Consider the following 22912-nt stretch of genomic DNA (forward strand, 5'->3'; position numbering starts at 1 on the left):
CCTCTTTTTTAGTCTTATTCTATTTTATTTAATTTTTTATCCGGCTACATTCTAAGTTTATCCTTTTCAGAGTTCACTTCAGGGAAGATAATGTTGAGGAAAGTACTTTATACACCAGATGAAACAAATAATGTTGTTGGCTATTCAACCCCTTATAAAAAAAGCAAACTAACTAAAACCCCAAATTCAATCTTAACTCAAGCCTCTTACAAAAGAATATAATATCTTAACATACATATGACTATTTAGGTTGCTTTTCTTTCATAAGTTTAGGACTTAAAATCTTTTAAAATCAGAACAAGATTATACTAAATACTCAAATATCAAAAATTAATGAAAATAACAAAAGTTAAAATAGTAAGATTCATTGTTAAAAGCATGTTGGTATGTTTGTATTCTTTAGGGGAAACCACTGGGTATGGTTTAAATTCACACTACTGTCCAAATAAACCAAGGCATTAATTATTATTTTTTAATAGATCTTTATTGGAGTATAATTGCTTCACAATACTGTGTTAGTTTCTGTTGCACAACAAAGTGAATCAGCTATATGCAAACACATATCCCCATATCCCCTCCCTCTTGAGCCTTCCTCCCATCCTCCCTATCCCACCCCTCTAGGTCATCGCAAAGCACCGAGCTGATCTCCCTGTGCTATGCAGCTGCTTCCCACCAGCCAACTATTTTACATTCAGTCGTGTGTACATGTCGATGCTACTCTCACTTTGCCCCAGCTTCGCCCTCCCACCCCATGTCCTCAAATCCATTTTCTATGTCTACCTCTTTATTCCTGCCAAGGCATTAATTATATAAATTCAAAATCTTACCTCTGGTCTTCGTTCCAGAGCCTCTTTCATTAATGGATGAAGTTCTTCCACCAATTCTCTATGAATGAAAAAGGTGAGCATTTAGAATTCATTATTGTTGACACCAAATTTGTCACAAAATACAGCCATTCAATCCCAAATCATCTGCTTTTTAAACTTTGCTTCTGACATCAAAATCTCCTCTGGCCTTTCCATTTCTGTATCATGTGGTGAAATGGAAATTGCCATTGGCTTGTACTTTGTATTATCAGTCTTAACTCCAGTGCTACGTATATAATTTGGGCTCAATACATATTTGTTGACTTGATTTTGATTTAATGTTCTGGAGAGTCTATGGCAAAAATCCCTACCTGAACAACTAAACCAACAATATTTTGTAAGTGCTTACTAAATTCAAAGCATTTTCCCACAGGCTGAGGGACTGAAGAGAAATAAAATTGATTCCCTAAACAGAAGAAATTTTCAGTCTAATTAGAGCAAAAGAAACAGGTGTAATAACTATGGCACTACCTTTGGGATCTGTGCTCAGAGGACTGTTGATTTTAAAATAAAGTCTTTTTGGAATTTCAGAGATGAATTCCTTTATTTGAGCTACATGATAAATGTAAATTATGGCAACTACTTTAATAGTGAGGTTCTCATCAAAATCTTTTCCCTTGTGTAGTAAAACTAAAAAATTTTATCATATTAATACATGTCTGATATTACATGTATATAATTCATCTGTCCCCATTTTCTCAAATTCTCAGCTTTATACCTGGTAATCTAACCAGTTGTCATCTTTAGGAACTGACTTCTGAATTGCTTTGTCAAAACAGACAAAATTAGGAGATCTAGCCTGTGGCTAGGTATTTTGTCTATAGTCTGCTCCATGTCTGAAAATCTTGTATTTTCTGGTAGAATATTTTGTGCCATTAGACATCACCCTCCAGGGAAATCCAAGGACACGAAGGTAAAAACTCTATGGCATTCTGTACTGAAGAACAGAAATCCTGTATTCCATTCCAGATTTCTCCAACACAGATGCTAGAATTTCTTCAAAAAATGGAAATAACACTAATGGTCTCCTTCATCTAATAGCAATCATTTATCAAATATTTACATGCATTTTTACATTCAATCCTCTTGATACATCTATAAGATAGATTCTATAATTATACCATTTTTTTAAAAATTAGAGAGATACACTTTATTTTTATTTATTATAACAATTTTACAGGTGAAGGAACTGAGTCCCAGGGACAGTGTTTTCCAGACCCACGTGGCCAGTAAATTGCGTAATCTTAGTTGCTCCTAGGAGTACTCAGAGGGTAAGATATGCAAAAGAGCCTTAGGTTCTTTGGCAAAGACATTAGATAATTCCAGGAATTGTTTTTATTATCTTCTTGTAGTATTTCTGTATGATGCTTTGTCTTAACTAATTAATCAGTGAAAACACCGGTTAACTGGCACTCCAGTAGTCAGAACTCACAATTGCTTTTTTAAGGATAAAATTTGACTCTATACTGTAACAGATCTTTTTCAGTTGCTTCTAAAACGTCTCGTTAATCTTTATTTTTCAGATAGGGTTTCTCACAGATGCTTGGAGCTTTCCCTTTTCTGTGTATAGGAAAAACTAAGATTTTCTTTGTCTTTATAGGTTTTCGTTGCTCGATAAAATCATCAGAGGCAGCCTGAAATAAAATTTTATGATGACTCTTTGAAAAGGCTTTGACACTGCCTCGGATGGAATGGTTATTTGATTAAAGGTGTGAAATGAGTAAGGAATCCAGAAAGTGAGACATAATGGTTCTCTTAAGGCAGATACAGCATCTTATAGAAAGACCAGCAAGCGTGACACACAACAGACACCCCTGAAAGTGTTCTGTCAATATTTAACCTTTGAGAGTCTGTTGTGTAAGTGGCTGATGAGCAGACACTCATTATTTTGACTTTATAGCCTCTGAACAGTCTGGCTAACTGGGGATCGACACGGAATTATCTTCATTTACGGTTATCTAAAACAAAGCTTGCAAGCGAGAGAAAATCTGAGATGTAAAATCAAAGTTGCAACGTCTAAAAGTGAAATTCGAAGCAGTTGCAGGGAATGCTTGTCACATGCATGTCAACCAACGAGGACATAAAGGGAATTGTGCAAAGCCTGCAGACCTCCAGACACATGCCAAACACGAACTCAAACTTGAGTTAGAAGCAGGAACTACGGATAGCAGCAGTACACAGGAGTTTAGAACAACTCATTAAGACTACCGTACCTGAAAACAAGGGAATTTGTCCTTCCAAATCCTAAAACTAAGGACTCTGTGATCTCAATGCCCTCTAGTCTCATCAAAGGCACCAACTGCTTTAACAGAACTCCCACCGATGGGGTGCCTATGGCCTGAAACAAGTTGTTAAAAGTGAAAAAGAGGTAACATGATAACTAATGCTTCTTTTAATCAAACGATGATTCCATTATAACAGTTTTAAAGTACTGAACCACATCCCAAGGCACTGCCATCATTTCAGGAAAAAAAAAAAACACACATAAATTTTAAAATAGCACAATGAATGCATTTTTTACCTGGGACACAAATTCTAAAGAACATTCGTATTATAATAGTCTTCTTTTTTTTTTTAAATACTTAAATCCACAAAACCATCTTTAACAAGGTAAGTTAATCAAGACATGGTTTAAAGGTGAACACTCAGTGAGGAGTGAGAGAAACGTGGTATGTAGGACATGAACCAAACCTCAGGGCACTAATAAATATAAGTCACTCTACGACCTTAGGCAAGTTTCTTAACTTCCCTTTATTTTCAGTTCCCCACTTGTCAGGGAGGAATAATAAATTATTCACACAAACGCTCAATGGAATTTAGAAATGTGTAGGATGAAAATCTGATCCCATATATTCCAGATGGCAGGCACAGTGCAATTCGCACTGTGAAATCTAGACAAACAAGCTAAAAAAAAACCTTACAGAATAATTCTTCTGAAGCATGTCATGTCACCTTGTTATCGTAGCTCACGGTACCATCAGGTGTAGTCGCCATTATTTCTGGAGTGGAAGCTCTTAAGTGTCCTGGGCTCATAATACTGGGTTTTGCGACTCCAAAACAAAGAATAAGGTAATTTCTCCACAATGTAACGTAGTTGTCTCCACTGCCGGCAGTGCTGGTTTTCTTGGCATTAATTGGGCTGCTAGAAATACGAAGTCAAAAACAAGAGTGAAACTCAGTTCCGGATTTTAGGTATCGCTTATTAAATAAAGATCCTGGGAAGCGCTCCAACTGAGTTGAACAATTGTCTGTCAAGGACTGTCTGTCTGGACAGGGAATGTCTCTATTGGATGGAAAGTTGAATAGAACTTTTCACCAGGAAGGGGCTGAGATTCTATACTCAGACAATCATAATGATTATTAAGGGAGGAAAAAAAATTAGCTCTAGACAAGAACTTTTAACCTGTGTTTACTCAATGTGAAGACTTCTGTAGTAAGATGGTCAGAAACTAGAGAATTATATCCCGATCTCATATATAAAATGAAAATGTAAGAGGGCAAATGGTGAGACAAACAAAACAGAGGGAAGCGTAGGGGTCTCTTACTTCGGGTCCACCAGAGGCATCACGGACTGCAGCCGCGTGAAGGCGTAGGGCCAGGCGTAGCTGAGGGCAGTGGGGCAGTGCTTGGGCAAGTTCTCCTGCCGGAGAAAGCTGAAGAGGCAGAGGACCCAGGGGTCTTTGACAGACTGAGCGAAAATCCAGACGTGGGAAGGGCTCTTCACATCGTAATGGCTGTTGACCAGGACGGCGTTCCACTCTACCAGCCACTGCAGGTCCACGCTGTGGGTCAGGGGTAAGGTCGCCTGCAGGTGCAAGAAGCAGGCGATGAACCGGTGCTGAACGGCCAGCTCCACGTCCTCGTCCTGCCTCAGCCCAACGCCCCTTCCTCCACGATGCTTTTCCCGTCCACCTCTGCAATGGGTCCAGCTCGGAACCTGAAGCACCCTTCCCACACCTCCCACACCGGACCTGGGTTTGCGGTCACAGCCATTCCTATGGGAGACTGCAGGCAGCGGAAGTGCAGAGTTCAAGGGCAGGGGTCAATGTCGCAGAGCCCCACACACTAGTACCCAGGAGCTGCCCACTAAATACTTGTGGAACAAATATACAACATGAGCTAATTTGAACTTGACCATGGATTTGCCAACTTAAAATTCTGAAAAGTTATTAATCTCTGAGATTCCTAAGTGTGTTATTATCCCTGTAATTAGTATTTTTTTTTAAAGCCATGATCTTGTTTACCTTTACTTGGACCAAAATACATTCTCCCTGGCTTAGGGAGATGGCTAAGTGCAATCTCTTTTATGAAGGGCATTTTACTAATGATTTTTGAGGTAAGATACCTCCTTATTCTTGTCCTATGGTATCAAGCCAAAATAATACATTCTAAAACCTTTGGAAAGATATCTGTATCCACATTTAATCTATATTATATAGAGATATATATTTATATATTGATACCACATAATGTCTTATATTTCATTCTCTTTTAAATCCAGAGTATCAAAGTTGAGGGAAGACCAAGTTTCAAATAATCTAGCTGTTGTACGTGGAGAGAAAATCGCCGTTACGTTTGTCAGGCATTTAAAGTGACCCGTTTCATCTGTTGGGTCTCCGAGTTCCCATGCGCCAGAGTGCTGCACCTGTGGCCTCCATGGTTAATGGGCTGAAGAGGCGCAGCTTCAGCTTCAGAGCCAGAGACTTAAGGCTCCAACACTGGCTCTGCCCAAAGCCCCTGACCTGGGAACATTTCTGAACACCCCAGAGTCTCTGTCTGCTTAATTTATGACTTGGAAATTATAATGCTGATCTCACTTAATCTTTAAGTGGATGACATGAGATAAGGGATGTCAAAACCTGGCACAAAGCAGGCGCTACTTCCCCCCACACCTCTTCTCCCCTTTCAGTGCATCTTCCTACGTGCAGTACTGCTGATCTGGTTACCCAGGCTCAAGATTCAGATTCTGATAAACACAGAACAAAATCACAGGAACAGAATATAATCTGTAGGGAAACAAGATATGTATATAAAACAATTACACCTGACTCTTCCATTCAGTGTCAAAACAATCTGAATTTCTAAAAGAAGAGGTAGAGGTATTCACTATCACTGTTAAGGTCTGCACTGCTTGGCTAATAGTTTTAGTAATCACCATGAATATTCCAACCATAAGCAAGAACAGGGTTGCTAAAAATAGGGATCTGTGTTCACTCTCGGTCAGAAAAGGTCATTAAAAAGCTCACAGGTGCCTTTAGGTTTTATATTTATTTACAGCTCTTTGTCAAATATGTTTATATTCATTTATAGTTATTTGATCAGAATATACAAGGGGCATCAGCAATGTGGATTCTGCAGATGTGTCCTGCCTCTCTTCAGCTATTTAGCTAAAATCAATCCAAGTCCCATAACTGTGCTTTACTAATATTTTTAAACATCAGGTAATTAAAATCAGTTCCAATTTTCCTTCTACTTCATCAGAAATTGAAAGCTGCCAATATGCTCTTTAAAACAAAGAATGTATTTGTGTAGCAGATAAACCTCTACTAGATTCAGAGTCCAGAGAGGGTCAAGTCCAGGCCCTGAGACTCTGTGTGACTACAGCCCTGCCCCTTAATGTTTTTGAGTTTCAATACCTATGAGGGTCAAAATAGATAATAAATGTGAAAGCATCTCGTAAACTGTAAAGCAACACATAAATATAGGTTATATAGCATTAAGTGTAATAAATAAAGCAAGTTAATTTTCTGAAAGAATCCTGAGCAATTCTTGAAATTGCAATTTGCAAAACTTTATCTATCTTCCTCAGACTCAAATTTTGATTTAAATTTATCTGAAGGTCTCCTGAGCTAGTATTTGAAAAGCTAGTCTTGTTTCCCTAAGTACTTTTGTTTTGGTTTATTAACCTGACATAAAATCCCAGAATTCTTCCATATCATTTTTCTTTGTGTCTCTTTTCCAGCCAGGCCCAGAGCTTATACTTAAGAACTATCAGCAATCAGGATCAAATGTGTACTTACTGAATCCGAAGCTGCTACGTGAATAAAACTTTCGAGAATGGAAGAACTTAGCTGATCCATGACATCAATCATAGGCCTGTCATCGTCCTGTACATAAAGGAGACGATTACTCTCCATGGGAAAATGAATCCTTCCACCCTCTCCACCGCCTTTGTCCAGCATGTGAAGCATAACAGCTTGCAAGGTAGTGATAAGGGTTTTCTCACAGAAGAGTGAGTGCCAAGGTGGTGAAAGGTAGTGGGTAAAACTCCCTATAATTCTGAGTTTAGTCTTACAAGTTTCAGTGGAAGATAATTAGAGCTCCAATTTGACATTGTACTGAAAAGACACGTACTTGAATTTCAAAAACTCATGCACATACACTTATTTAGACTGGAATCTAAATCTCAGTATCACACATTATTCACTAAAGTGTTCATGTTGTCATTAATTTTAAAAAATGGAAAAGCCACGAAAATGCTACTTACTTAAGTCACTGATCTGCTAAAATAACTGGTAAATTGTTGACTGTGATTGAATTTCAGTCCCAAAGAAACTGCACAGGAGACTGACCACACACTCTCTGTAGTATCTATGTTGTGCACAGCTATTTGGTAAAAGAAGCAAATTGGAAAAAAGCACAGGAGAGAGTATCTTACAGGAAATTCTCCTACATGATAGTGCGTATATACATGAACATGTGTGCTTGCCATCCTTTATCATAGAAAGGCTCAGAAATATGAAATTATTTACTTAGAAGCCTTATAGGAAAGCTTTGTAATGTCCTTATTCATGTATGAATGAGAATGGTTTCAAAAAGATTGTGGCTGAAAAAAAAACAAACAACAAAAAACCAAGCTTGTAGATACAGAGACCGGATTGGTTGGTTCCCAGAGGCTGGGGGAGGGGTGGCAAAATGGGTAAAGGAATCAAAAGGTATAAATTTCCAGGTATAAAATAAATACGTCATACAGATGTAATGCACAGCATGGCGACTAGAGTGAACAAGACTGTATCGCATATTTGAAAGCTGCTAAGAGAGCAGATCTTAAAAGCTCTCATCACAAGAAAAAAAATCCTGTAGCTATGAACGGTGATGGATATTAACTACTTATTGTGGTGAACATTTCACAATATGTACAACTATGGAATCATTATATTGTACACTTGAAACTAATAATGTTGTATGTCAATTATACCTCAATAAAAAAAATTATACAAAAAAAAATCTGTGGCTGGTCAAAGAAAGCACCGTATGAGAAATATTCTTAACACAGTCTGCTGGAATAGCAGTTAAGAACCTGGGCTGTAGAGGCATGTATATCTGGCTTTCAATTCTAGCTCTGCCACATCCTAGTTGTTGATTTTGGGTAAGACATTTAACCCCCCTAAACCTCAGTCTCAGAATCTGCACTATGGGGGAAATAACAGTACCAATTCTTAAGTTATTGTGAGGGTTCAGTGAGATAATATGTATAAAGCACAGCTCACTGCCTGACACATACATGGTAATTATTATCGTTATTATCATAATTAGAGACTTAATGGAGGTTTATCAAAATCCAGCATGTCCTAGAGATCCATTTACCAGATCCCAGAGATGTCCTAAAATACATCAGAAAGCTTGCTGCGGAAATGTGAACAGAAAGGATTGGGACACATTCGAAAATATTTTGTGAAAACACTGATCATTTTAAGGATCATGAAACCAAGATTAGTGATTTAAAACAAGAAAACAGAAAGTAGTATTTTTCTAAAGAAGTATGTGACGTAAAAAGCTGGTCCTTCTTTCATCAACTTGTGGATAAGAGTTTGGCCACCTGTGCCGACAGGCAATGAAACTTAACATCTAAACAAGGGTGTACAGCCCTTGACCGAGTGCAGGAGAATAACTGGAGTCAATCATGGTTATTAGTCAACTTACTTCTCCCATCTCAAGTGGACATATTTTCTTGTGATGCCATTTTTCTACCACTATTGAGATTAAACAATTTTCAGTGAGCCAGACTGTTTGGTACCTTGCTCATTTTAAATGGGATGCATGGTTTTCTCAAGTTCATTCTCTTATATAAATGTAATATCTTCTTAATTCTATGTACATTGAACATTATGAAAGAAAATGATCTATAACTGAAGCTTAAGATTCACTGCTTCACAAAGCATAACCTCTTAGAGAATCAGGAATGGTCTATTCTCTTGCCCTCAGAATATATGACTTAGCTCTTGTAGATCAAGAGTACGCTTTCATAATTAAAAACCCACCCTGAATCAAAAATTATTTTTTGACATCATGGGACATGAAAGTACATAAAATAGTAATGCATTCTTTACAGTTTTTAACCTAAACTTTGAAACTGTTGAAAGATATGAATTGGAAAATTCAGAAAAATAATCCATACCTCAGGCTGACCCAGGGCGATGAATAAAGCTCGAATTTCCTTGAGTATTAAAACAGACAGTTTGCGTGTGGCCACCTGGAAACTGCAGAGTAAAACCAGAGCAAAGCCTTCCACGGCATGGAGCACACTGCAGTGCGGACCTCGCTCCGAATGCATTCGGTGGCTGGAGCCATTGGCAATGAGCTATTGTGCAATAAGAACAACATTCTATGTTCAGAAAAACAACAGTAGAAGAAGAAGCCACTCTTCTATGTACATCTTCTGGCATGTTTGACCTTGTAATACTAAAATAAATTATACCAGCTTAGAACCAGACATGTCTATGAATTCATTATTATTCATGAAATATCATAGATCCCTATTTATTTTCAGACCAACTGTCACTTTGGAATACCATCAGCCCTCTGTTACCTCTGATAAGGAATAACTTTTCAAAGGTTATTATTAGCAGGAATAAAAACAAAACTGCTTCCATCCATATCATTTGAGATGACACTGTATATTTAATTAAAGTGTCCTAATTTGGCTTTACTTAAATTCTCTATAGAGAATTCTCTATTTTAAATTCTCTATTTTAGTTACTACTAAATTGAATTTTCAAACATTGATTTTCTAATCAGACTTCTTTTCATGTTAGATTTTAATCTGGGTTTTGCATGTTAATGAGATGGGCTCTGAAAGTTCCCAAACCAAGTGAGTCTCAAACAAAAGCAAGCCAGACAACAGGGCAGATTCCATCTCCGTTTCAGTCTCCCTTTTTCAAGCACAGGTAATCCTCGTTTTCCTCCCTGTCATCTTTTGGCAAGTGCAGGACACAAGGAAGGAGTAACGCCCTGAAGCTCATCTCTGAGGTTAGCCCATCTGGGATCCTAAACGCTATCATACTTCCCAAGCCTCGACATTCCTCAGATCCTCAGCTAAGCTCTTCTCCAGCCAGACCCCTCTCCGTCTGCTCGTTGCCAACACCAAGTCACACAGCCCTGGTTCCCATCTGACAACACTCCTCCTCAACCTGCTCTTCAAAATGTTATCATTAACTTTTACCATTCATGACTGAGGCAGGAAAGAATAAAGAAGCCACAAGACTACTTTCTTCTCTGGATATTGGAGAAAGCAACCAATTTGTTGGTGACTAGGGGGAAAAAAACTGGTGGGCAGCTAACTTTTCTATATCCATATCCAACTCTATATCCATATTCATATCTATATCCATATCTGCTCTAGAGTCATATCCAGATCTAGATCCATATCCATATTCATATCCAGATCTAAATCCAAATCCATATTCATATCCAAATCTGGATACACATCCATATCCAGCTCTAGATCCATATCCATTTCCAGCTTTATATCCACATCCATATCTAGATCCATATTCATACCCAGCTCTGTATCTCTTCCCTACGGTTATTTGCTCTTACAAACAGATTTATAATCATAATTCTCTGAAAAAAAAATCATTTTCTACTCCGTAAATGGCCTTGCTAAAGTTAATAAACCTAACCTGGTGTGGCATATGATGCCCTGAATTTCTTTTTTTTTTTTTTATAGTATCACTTATGTCTTTTATTAGAGAAATACGGAATGCTTATAAACGAAATTAACTATAGGGGGTAAAATTCATATTTCATATACAATTTGGCAATGGTAGCCCCACTGTTAGACACTTTTTTATAAAAGACAAAATTAAAAATCTAATAAGCTACCTTTATACAAAGTTGCTATAGTTATGCCTTTATGTAGGAAAAAAACATTTATAATGCAAATTAGGACTTATATAATCTTACAATATTATACAATGTAATGAAAATAAAAACATAACACAAAATTTGTCCTTTATAAAATGCCCTGAATTTCTTGGCCACAATTTAAGCAGATGGAAAAACTTAGGGCCATCACTAGGGAGAAAGTTCCTAGGTAGCTGAAAGTAAGAACCACAAGGTTCTCTGGGCTGCAACTTATTTATATATATGTGACATCAAGAATATAAATTAGAGGGAAAAGGGTGAAAATCACCTCTGAATTTCTGATTTTGTTGGCTTGTTCGTAGACTTTTCCTTGAGTTTGTATGACCAGTTTCCACTGGGTGAGCAGCTGAAGCAGTAACTTGAGGGATGAATCGAGGAGCGTGTGATGCATGTCATTCACCTCCCGGAGCAGGAAGTTGGTAAAGCCAAACAGGACATCTTCCCTCCAGTCTGAGAAGTCAACAAGTAAACCCTGAAGAGAATTTTGCGCAATATGTCGCAGTTCATCGTCCATATGAATAGAGAGCCTGTGAGATGAATAAAGACAATGAAGTCATTTACTTTATTAGTTTTTCTTCTATATCTGTAAAGGAACATATATAAGGCCAGAGCTTTTTACTGCATCTGAAAAATGGGTCACTCTCCCCTAATATATTATTATAATTTTCACTCAGCTCCCCTAATGTTAACATCTTATATAACCATGGTACGTGATCAAAACTGACAAGTTAACATTGGTACAATGCTATTAACTAAAGTACAGATTTTATTCAGATTTCACCAGTTTTCCATCAATGTCCTTTCTGTTTCGGAATGCAATCCGAGATACCATGTTGCAATCCGAGATACCATGAATTCTTTTTAATACATTACTGACTACAGAATAAATTAGTATCAAACCTTACCACTTTTAAGGATGGTCCTGGAGAAACTAAGGGACTCATCCAGAAGTTCAGTGAAAATGAGTAATTAAAAGTTAGGCCAGTTGTCCTCAATTGGTTTTGTCCCCACGAAGGGATTTTTGGTAACGTCTATAGACATTACCGGTTGTCACAACTTGGAGTGTGCTCCTGGTATCTATGTAGTAGGTAGAAGCCAGGGATGCTGTTAAACATCCTACAATGCACAAGACAACTCCTATGACAAAGAATTATCTGACCTAAAATGCTGACAGTGGCAAAGTTGGGAAATTCTGAGTTTGTCAACTGAAATAATATCAGTGTATTTGTGGTTTAAGCCAGAACATCATGATAATATTATTAAATAAATCTCAACATTGGTATGGAGCGTTATAATTAACATCATGCCTTATAGATTCATTCACTCACTTATTTAATAAACAAATGTTTTTGAGGTCCTCCTAAGATTCAGGCCCTCCTAAGGTTCAGCCCTTAGGATATGGAGTACGGTATGGCTGTGTTTACTGGGTAGGGTGTTAGCAAGAGCAAGGTGTGAGACAGTCCTGGAGAGGGAGCAGGGGTGGTCCGGTGGAGGGTCTGTGGGCCACCCAAGGAGGCAACACAGCAGGAAGAGGTTAAGTGTGAGTGCTCTGGAATCAGAATGCCTGATCACTGCCATGCCTCTGTCATGCATTAGCTATGTGACCTCATGCCAGTTACTTAACCTCTCTAAGCCTCAGAGCCTCATTTGGAACATGGGGATAATAGCTGTACTTGTATCTCATAAACCTGTTGTGAGGTTCATTGAGATGATCTATGAACAGTGTTTAGTACCACACTGAGCATGCAGTAAGCACTCAGTACAGGTTAGCTCTTACTATGAGAAGAAAATGAACTGTATTCAGAAAGTTACAGGGGAAGTAACATGATTAGATTCACATCTGAGAAAAAAAAGTTAGGCAGGAATATGCAGGATGCCTTGGAGAAGTCACAAGACGGAGGGCAGAGACCAGCTGGGAGGTCATTGCAGTGACTCAGGCACCAAGTGGCGGGGGCCTGACCCAAGGCAGAGAAGTAGTAAGGAAGGGAGAGATGGAGAGCAAAGATACCCAGGAGATAGAATTTCAAGGACTCAGCAGCCTGGAATTGTTCAGTGTCAAAGAAGAAGCTGGCCAAGTCAACAGGGGCCCCCATTAAATAGGACATAATATCTTCAACCAACAGAAAAAGAAACTGTGAACCAGAGTGGTTAAGGAATTTCCTCAAAGTCCAGGATTCCAACCCAGGACTTCTCATCTTTAATCCAAAGTTTTCTACATAAAACAGGCCTGATACAGTTACATATTTTTGAATAGACAGTATTTCAAAAACTTGATACTGAATACCCTTCTTATTCTCTACAGTATAAAGTACACTAATTGGTCCAAATTTGACAATATAAACCAGACAAAAGCTCATTAATGAGCAGATATATACCAAGTCAGGGAAGATATATCTTCTGTTCCAAAAGCAAGTTAAGTTCTACAAAACTGCTGAGAAAGAAGAGCTGAGCTAATTCTTCAGGGCAGACTTGCTATTAAGTCTATAGCTATTAAGTAGGTCATAGTTGCTGAAATAACACACAGAGGTCTTTAACCGGGGCTTCTAGTTAAGGACTAAGGCAGGAATTTACAAATTTTCTTTGTATTTTAATCAGCAGCTCCATATTTTTTTCAAAAAGTTTTATGTAGAACTCTAGTATATAGTACAACCGAGTTGTGGGACTTCCCTGGTGGCGCAGTGGTTAAGAATCCGCCTGTCAATGCAGGGGACAGGGGTTTGAGCCCTGGTCCTGGAAGATCCCACATGCCGCGGAGCAACTGAGCCCATGCGCCTAGAGCCCGTGCTCCGCAGCAAGAGAAGCCACTGCAATGAGAAGCCCGCACACTGCAACAGAGTGGCCCCCGCTCGCCGCAACTAGAGAAAGCCTGCTCACAGCAACAAAGACCCAACGCAACCATAAATAAATAAATAAATTTATTTATTTATTAAAAAGAAAAAAACGAGTTGTTCTGGTTGAAGCTGGGTAAAGGACCTGAAGCCCCCCTGTGAGAGGAAACATTCCTTCAATCTACAGGCAGCTTCCAGTCACCTTTGCAGCCCATGGTTTGAAAACACTAATTTATGGAAAACACTTGAGGTCATGTTTCCATCTTAAGTTTATTGTTCCAATTTATTACATTTATACCTGTCTATAGTCCTGAATCTCTTAGAGAATAAGCTTCTGCAACTGACGAACCACCTTTTAAGGACAGGAACAAGAGGCACTCAGTAAATGTTAACTGATGGTAATGATATTGTTCATTGTTACAGGTTGTGTCTCCTCCCAAATTCACATGTTGAAATCCAAACACTCAGCACCTGAGAATATGACATTATTTGGAAATAGGGTCATTGCAGATGGAATTAGCTAAATTAGGATGAGGTCATGCTGGAGTAGGGTAAAATCCATATGGCTGGTGTCCTTATAAGAAGGGGAGATTTGGAGACAGACACACACAGGGAGAACACCATGTAAAGATAAAGGCAGAGATCAGGGTGACGCTTCTCTGAACCAAGGAAGGCCAAACAATGCCAGAAACCCCCAGAAGCTAGGAGAGAGGCACAAAATAGATTCTCTCTCACAGCCTCAGAAGGAAGCAACCCTGATGACTTCTAGCCTGTGGAACTGTGAGACAATAAATTTGACCTTGGACTTCTAGCCTGTGGAACTGTGAGACAATAAATTTCTGTTATTTAAGCCACCCAGTGTGTGCTATTTTATTACACACATGAAACTAGGCAAGCACATATCTTTAGGGTCAAAAGTCAAAATAAAAACCATGCCATGGTCTATTTAGATGAAGCTTTTAAAGAAGGGCCAATACTTTCAGATTTCCGATGAGATTAATTCTACTCTTCGTGTAACTTTGGCATGATTCGCAATTTGCAATCTGGAAGCTGTCTTAACTTTAAACCAACAGTGCAGGATCATTTTAAGGACACTGAGACCCCAAGGTGGTGCAGCTCTTGCTATTTTTGGTGACCACTCCTCTTGAAATCATGGTATTCACATGCCTCACCAGTGAGAACACTCAAAAATATTCCTGGAGTACGAAGAGACAGGACCAGGGAGGGGAGGGAGCTTTGGGAATAAAAGGCCCAGTTGATAATAAAAGTGGAATATTTGTGGAAGAAAAAGGTCCAGTGTCACAGAACTGAGATGGAGTGAAAATAACGTATCAAGGCAAGTCTGAGTGGCAGCAGGCGAGGGAGAAGGAGAAGAATTTGCGAGAAGAGCCAGAGCCCCGCCCCCGTGTCATTCCTTGGAGAGTCTAAGTAGGGAGCTGCCTATCAGATACAGCCGCCGTTTCTTCCACCCAGATCTTCCTCATTTTTACTTTTGTTAGATTTTAACCAGATAATCACAGATCATCTTGTGAAGCGCATGGGATTTAATATTATAAAACAGAAAACAGGAAAAAAAATTTTAGTTAACGAAAAAGGAAAAGAAGATTCAGTTCAAGGAGCAAGATGCTCAGCCACCCTGAGGATGCAGGACGTGCAGGGAAGCTGCATGATGCTGGCCGACCTATTTACAGTCTCACGATGCCTGCTGGTCCAGCGAGCAAGGAGTGGCTGAGGAGAGGGCATCCCCCAAACTCCTGCAGGGCCATCCCACTGAGAAGCCAGAAAAGAAAGGACAGGTTCTTGCCTGCGAACAACTGTGAGGACAATAAACAACAGTCCTGTGAGAGTCTGGTGGCAGCAATGGAAAGAGAAGAGAGACGTTCAGAGAAGGCAGCTCAGGAAGTCTGACTAGGTTGGGGGACCCGAGGAAAAATTTCTAAGACGCTGACCTGGTTTCCAGGAGCCTAAAATGGGGTCACGGGTATGTGGTTACACACAAAGCCACCAAAGGGGCCTGAAGGGACTCCACCGTGACACAGCAGTGAAGCATACCGAAAGAAACCGTTATTGCCAACACCAACTGCATCTGTCCTTCCCCAGCAGCTGGCATGAGGCGCATGGACCAGCCTGGCCTGATTAACCAGGCAGCGACATTCTGCATGAGGCAACAGTCCCGAGGCCCTGCTTGGAGTGATCTAGGACGGCGGTGTGGTGTGAGGGGCACTTACACCAAGTAAGGATGTGGGTAAAAGGGGGAAAACCCAGAACTTGAGCAAGGCCGCCTTCTTGGTTGGTCAGATCAGACAAACGACTGAACAGAAACACTTTCGTAAAGGTGAGCTCAGGTTCAGATGGAATCAGCTCAGTCGCTTTGAAGAATTTTGTTGCTAGAGGTGCATGAAGGAAAAGGGAGTGACTTCAAATTCACAAACTATACCCAGAAGAAAAGATCCATTAGGAGGAGTAGCCTCCTCTCAGCTCTGGCAGGACTGACACAAGGTTATCAGGCAGCGGTGAGGGACCTGCTGCCCCATAACGTCACCAAGGGCAGCAGCGGAAGAAATGGTTTAGAAGTGAAGGCCTGGAGACGAAGGTTTCCAAAAGGAGGGACTTGCTCACCAGTGGACTGTTAACCTCTGGCATGTTCACCAGAAGTGGCGGAAACTTCTTCTCTAAGGTATTAAAGAATGAGCTCCCGGGACTTCCCTGGTGGTCCAGTGGTTAAAGCTCCGTGCTCCTTGTGACCACCTAGAGGGGTGGGATAGGGAGGGTGGGAGGGAGACGCTAGAGGGAGGGGATATGGGGATGTATGTATACGTATAGTTGATTCACTTTGTTATACAGCAGAAACTAGCACACCATTGTAAAGCAATTATACTCCAATAAAGATGTTAAAAAAAAAAAAAACACTCTGTGCTTCCAATTTAGGGGGTGTGGGTTTAATCCCTGGTCGGGGAACTAAGATCCCACATGCCGCGTGGCGTGGCCCCTCACGAAGAAATAAATAAATAAAATAAAATGGGAACTTTATTAAAAAAAAAAGAAGAAGAATGAGCTCCCACCTATCTACAGGGCTTTGAACTGCATCTCAATTAAAATAAAGTAATAAGATTAAGTGGTTTATCGAGGCAGTATATGCGATTGAGTCTACAGTTCTCACCCAGCTACTCAAAACAGCTAGCCGCCCTCCGCTACACAGACACAGGCTGAAGACTGAATGATAAACAGTAAATGATAAATAGTTTTCAGACACCACTAAAGATCATGAAATTGCATATGCATTACCTCAGAAAGTTCCACAAGTTGTAAAGAAACACTGCCCAAAATGTTTGTCATTTTGTATAAAACCAACGACATTTGTCACTTCTATTTGGCTTCTGGAAAATTCTGTACATTTGGGCAACCAACTTTCCTCTTCTGAAGTTCAATCTCTTTGTCCGAAAATAGGAATGAATATGTACCCAGCTTTCCTAACATAAAGTATATGAAAGTGCATTGTACATCGTGGCATAATACGTTATTCATATTTAAAGATGCCTAAAAATAATAACTAACATTTGCTGAGAGCTTACTGTGTTCTAGGCACGATGTTAAGTGATTTATATGCATTGTTTAATTCTCACAACCCTATTTCAGATTTTTGAAAGGAAGGCAAACATGGAACAGCAAACCCTTAGTGCATCTATAGTGCTGCAGGAAGGGACAGAGGACAGGAGCCTGTAGACTGTTGGGGGAAAAGGTCTTTCCTGTGGTCAAGGGTAGAGCAGGAAACACCTGGGAGGAGACAGAGAAAAAAGACAGCCACTGCCAAGGAGAAAAGTGAGCTCCACCTTCTTTGTCTGTTTCATTCTGTAAACCATTGTTATGCTAAACACACTAATACAAGTCTGAGATTAGAGTGTCTGTGGTATTTAGCCAATATGTGAACAGCTGGGAAGGGAGCCTGGGGGCAGTTATGGGGGACATATCCTTGAAACTCCTGTCACCTACAAACTGGCACCTGCCATTGGCACTTGCTGTCTACCTCTACAAGGATTAAATCATGAGCTGCTGCAGCTGCTGACCTTCGACACCCCTTGAAAGGAGTTCAGGGTGGAGATCAGGAATGAGGTGCTCTGTGCTCTGGGAAAAACTGGCAGAACGGGTCTTCAGATAATTAGATATTTTCAGGAAAAGATTTTATGAGCCCAATTCTTGCATCTCCTCGTATCTAGAAAAACACTAAAACCCTTCATGGTGATGTCTGCTCCTCGTGACTAGCAGCAACCTTCTGCAAAAAATATGTGTTTGGGGCTTCCCTGGTGGCGCAGTGGTTGAGAGTCTGCCTGCCAATGCAGGGGACACGGGTTCGAGTCCTGGTCTGGGAAGATCCCACATGCCGTGGAGCAACTAGGCCCGTGAGCCACAACTACTGAGCCTGCGCGTCTGGAGCCTGTGCTCCGCAACAAGAGAGGCCGCGACAGTGAGAGGCCCGCGCACTGCGATGAAGAGTGGCCCCCGCTTGCCGCAACTAGGGAAAGCCCTCGCACAGAAACGAAGACCCAACACAGCCAAAAATAAAAGAATAATAAATAAATTTAAAAAAAAAATGTGCTTGATTGCACGTACTCCCCCTTCACCAAAATCACATATATCCAGAGCACCCCCCACCTCTTTGGAGCAGTTTCTCAGAGCTATCTGAAATGCTGTCTCCCGGGCTATAGTCCTCATTTTGCCCCAAATAAAACTTAACTCACGACTCTCATGTTGTGCATTTTTTTTCAGTCGACACTCCTTATTCGGGGAACCAAGCTGTGAGGGGCAGGTGAGCCTGCATGGAATTTGGTCTTATTTTGCCAAGTATGAAGAAAACCAAGATTTTCTCCAGTAAAAAAAGCACCATGGATGCCACCAGGAAGTGTCTGAAATAAAAGGTCTCACACCTCTCTGACTAGACCGTGTCAGGAGTCAAATGAATCCAAACGTGACTGGACTATAGGGGGACAAAGTGACTAAAGACTTGAAACCCACATTTACTGCTCTTCAATTTCTTCACTTCTGTCCTCTGACCCTCTTGAGATCTAGAAGGGGCTCGTTTTCTCATAGGTTAATGGCCCCAGTGTGAGGGCCAGCTCTCCAAGTTATCCTTCCCCTGAGGAGAAAGGCCTCTGGCTTCTTTTGAAGCTTATGAAAAAGGCCTCTTCACAGGCTTCCCATATAAGTCCCGTCATTTTCTTGACTTTGCCCGAAGACTTGAACTCTCAAGTATATTTATTTGTTCTTTCCTCTCATAAAAACATTACCCATGGCTTTGGGCTTTGTAAGAATGTACATAATAATAAACACGAGGCACTATAAATAGCACTGCCATTCCAACCGTGTCTCACAGAATTCCCTCCTGACGCGCCGACGCGGTGCCAGGCGTCACTGCATGAGGCCACCAAGGTGACTCCAGAGGTACGAGTCTCCCACACAGATTTACAGCAAAACAGCATTAGAGACGGTACCAGAAGGCTGCACGACCTTTAAAACACGTAGCATCTCAAAGGGCTAAGTTATATAATCACCACCAATTAGAACTTCAATGAAATAAGTGAACTTCCCTTTTACTTCAGCTTAACTGATAACTGTCTTTTCCCTGCTGACACATTTTCTCTCCGATTAACCAAAGTGCCATGTCATTTTGCCCTTTCAACAGTCTCATGAGATAGGCAGCATTATTCCAATTCTACCAAGGAAAAAAGACAGGCTGAGGGGTTAAATATGGGGTTGGCCACGAAGTTCGTTCGGGATTTCCTGTACCATCTTGTGGAAAATCCGAACAAACTTTGTGGCCAACCCAATAATTTGTCAGGGTCACACGGCTAGTAAAACGGCAAAGCAGGGAAGCAAAACTCAGGATTTCCAAAGGAGTCAGTGTTATTCCCATTTGGGGGGGCTCCTCCTCCACATCTCTCAGATGGCAGCCCCTCGTTCCTCAAGGCCACCTGCAGCCCTTTCACTCAGCGCCCCTCCTCTGTGGAAACACTTGCCTCCTAGTCACACCATCCTCCCCGCTGTTGTCCACGGCAAATGGACAGGCTGCTCCTGTACATTTCTGGATAATTCTGGCACTTGTCTCACAGCTTTTCTTTATTTTCAGCACTTCACCATCACCCTGGGAAACTCCACAGTAGCGTGGATGGCCCTTTATGGTATCTGGGTCTCTTTGTTCCTCAGCTCCCCAACCCCCAAATCACCATGTCTGTCATTCACTAGGAATCCACCCTTCGCTCCTCCTTAGATCTTGTCCTCCCCCAGAACCGGAAGCCCCTTTGTGATCCAGGCTTGTTTTTCCCTCTTTCCCCACTGCTCCCCTACTTCGGATAAGGTGCTCTAGGCTCACATTCTGGTTGCCAGGCTTCAGCAAAAGCCTAGACTGTAGTTTGTTTTAAGTTCATATTCTTCTTAAAATGCATCCTACACATGGAATGGAAGAAAGAAGAACCCATGGCCTGGAGATGGCTGACTGTAGCAAAGAACCGGTTATATAGGTCACAGGTGATAAAAGGCAGCTAGAAGGGTAGACGGCTGTGGCCAGAGAACACCAAAGCTTGACACGGTGGTTACCAAAGCAATGGATCTTCAGTAAAGCTCAGGAGCCAGCACCATCCTGAGCTAGTGTGACCAGAAGAGGGAAAGGAGTGGCTTTGTCCACACTTGGAGTGAAGAGAATGGGGAAGGACAGCCGGCTATGAAAGCTATTAACTGATAGCAGGAAGTGATCAACCACGGGATTTGGTCCCCTCTGCACAGGAGTCCAAACGGCTGTGCAGAGCAGACAGCGTGACGACCACGATCACCAGGGTGCGCTGCACACCATGGGGACACTCAGCGCCGTGGGCAGGCCACCGGGTGATCTGCAGTCATGGGGGACCGGGGCGTGGGCTACTTTTTGGATACTGATGGGAAGGGTGCTCTCTGAAGGCTAGAGGATGTGGGTAAAAGATTATGTATAAAGCATCTTTCATCCAATCACCATCAATATTTGTTATCCTTCTCCGGCCTTTCCTCTATTCCGCCATTATCAGATTAACCAGCCGAAATGACATTTTTTTATCATGTTATTCTCCTGCTTAGAAACTCCATTAGTCCAAACGCCTCAGGTAATAGTAAAGATTAATTAAATATCTACCTCTAAAGTCTTATTTCTATTTATTTTTATCATTGGGTTTTCTAAAATCCTTTTTCTTTCTTTTTTTTTTTCAAAGCAAGGCTGACTTGTCTTCCTCCTCATTCCATTCCCTCCAAGGACCCCGTTTCTAATGATTTTGCCTTCTAAATGCACTTAGATAATAAGTCACTTTTGATTTTTAAATTAAAGACATGCATAACTGTCAGCTAGACCTTCAGATCAGCATGAGAAAAATCAAGCTTATTTAACTACAATAATGTAATGTCATTCAAAGCAAGTTAACTTTAGGTTCTAGCTGGACCGTGCATTCTTACGGAGGATGGGGAGGGGGATAAACGTAGGATCTACGGAAGCTTTCTGAAGTACAAAAATTCACTTAGGATCCCTGTTACCCACCTTCTTGCCTCCCCGGGGGTGTGTTGGTCTCAGATTAGGAATCACATCCTGAATGAACTTTTTCCCAGCCAGGCTCATCTCCTCATTTCCTGGTCCCACCTCTGTGCTTATCCTCATGGCACTCCCTTTACATTTCTATATCCTATCTTTCCTTCAAAGGGCCATTCAAGTTCCACCATCTCCCAGGAGTCATCTGCTGACGTCCTCAGTCCACAGTAATCCTTCTACCCTCTGATTTTACGTATCACATATTTTTGGTGCCATTAATTTGCACAGTTTCAAGCCTTGGATTGCTAGTTACCTTATGTCCTTATGGATTTGCTTCTACATTGAATTTTAAACCTCTTGAGCACAGGGAAAAAAAAAAGCCCCAAATCAAAACCATCTCTTTACTCCTCCTGGGCACTCCAAATAGTACCTAGAATTAGTAAATATCTGTCCATTTTTAATAGTCATTCTATTTTTTGAGGAATCATGACAAAGGATTAAAATCAATTTTGATCAAATAATGCCCACTACAGCTCTCACCTACCTCGCCAGCAAGTCAATAAGTTCAAGTTTTGACATCCCATCAGGAAGCAGTCGGGGAATAGCAGCAACACAGGTCCTGAAAAGATCTATTTTTGGCTTTCTCTCACCCCTGGAATTTGAAGACAAAGTTTAAACGTAAGTCAAAGGTTATGAAAAAATTTTTAAAAATTGGTCAAATATGTGAACAAAGACTAAAATCAATGCCTTCTGAATCACTGCCTGGTGATTGCTCCCTATTATTCTTAAAGGTTTATGCCTTTCATAGCTTGGCCAGTTCTAAGAGAACTTATGAAGATTTAAATGTTAGTTAGAGGTATATATCTGAAAAGACAAATGCCGATAGCAATAGCATTCTATTGCTATCATATGTCTTGCCATTCAGCTGGGTTCCATGGGGTTTGGTCCCTGTGGGCTGCATTTAAGACACTGAATTCACTGAATTGCCCAGACACATTAGTATGTAAGAAATACATTGCAGTCATTAGTGCATTCAGCATTTAAAAATGGGATTTTAATGTATACAACTAATGGTGCCATTAACAAACATGACATCTGGAAGTTTCTCTCTCTGATGAGTTATGCTTCTTCTCTCAAGAGTGCCCACCTCTGATTTTTTTGTTTTTTAATTAAATGCTTCCAAAAATAAGTCTTTCGTAATGTCAAGTAAAATCCTGAAATGTATATAATTGTGTACCCATTTCTGATTTTTAAAATTACTCTGATGGTCCTGACCTCTATGGAGACTTCTTTTTACTTTCTTGAGAATATGAATGTTTTAAAGGTAATTAATACCTTCTATATCCTGTTGTAAAATCTGAAGGAAAAATATAAATTCAGTGACAAATTATTTCAATTTTTACTTATTTAAATAGATAACTGATTCTTAACCACATATTTATCAATAACCTTTATGGAAAAACTAAACTACACATTAAATCGTTCAAATAACTTGTGATATAATATAACAGCATATTTAAATTTTGATGATTTAG

General features: G+C 40.4%; 1 protein-coding gene across 5 annotated transcripts in view; it reads right to left on the reverse strand.

Annotated features, from left to right (window-relative positions):
• Window positions 1-22912, reverse strand: part of FRY (FRY microtubule binding protein) — a 420573-nt gene that overhangs the window by 98741 nt on the left and 298920 nt on the right. For all 5 annotated transcript variants that reach the window (XM_057532698.1, XM_057532699.1, XM_007164157.3 and 2 more), the window contains 8 exons: window positions 21922-22029; window positions 11281-11539; window positions 9265-9447; window positions 6887-6973; window positions 4412-4671; window positions 3819-4008; window positions 3080-3204; window positions 828-885 (listed from right to left, as the gene is read on the reverse strand). In XM_057532698.1, the coding sequence (XP_057388681.1) occupies window positions 828-885; window positions 3080-3204; window positions 3819-4008; window positions 4412-4671; window positions 6887-6973; window positions 9265-9447; window positions 11281-11539; window positions 21922-22029 (1270 nt within the window). The remainder of the gene's footprint in view (window positions 1-827; window positions 886-3079; window positions 3205-3818; window positions 4009-4411; window positions 4672-6886; window positions 6974-9264; window positions 9448-11280; window positions 11540-21921; window positions 22030-22912) is intronic.

This window comes from Balaenoptera acutorostrata, chromosome 18 (assembly GCF_949987535.1).
Source record: "Balaenoptera acutorostrata chromosome 18, mBalAcu1.1, whole genome shotgun sequence".
Taxonomy (NCBI): Eukaryota; Metazoa; Chordata; class Mammalia; order Artiodactyla; family Balaenopteridae; genus Balaenoptera; species Balaenoptera acutorostrata.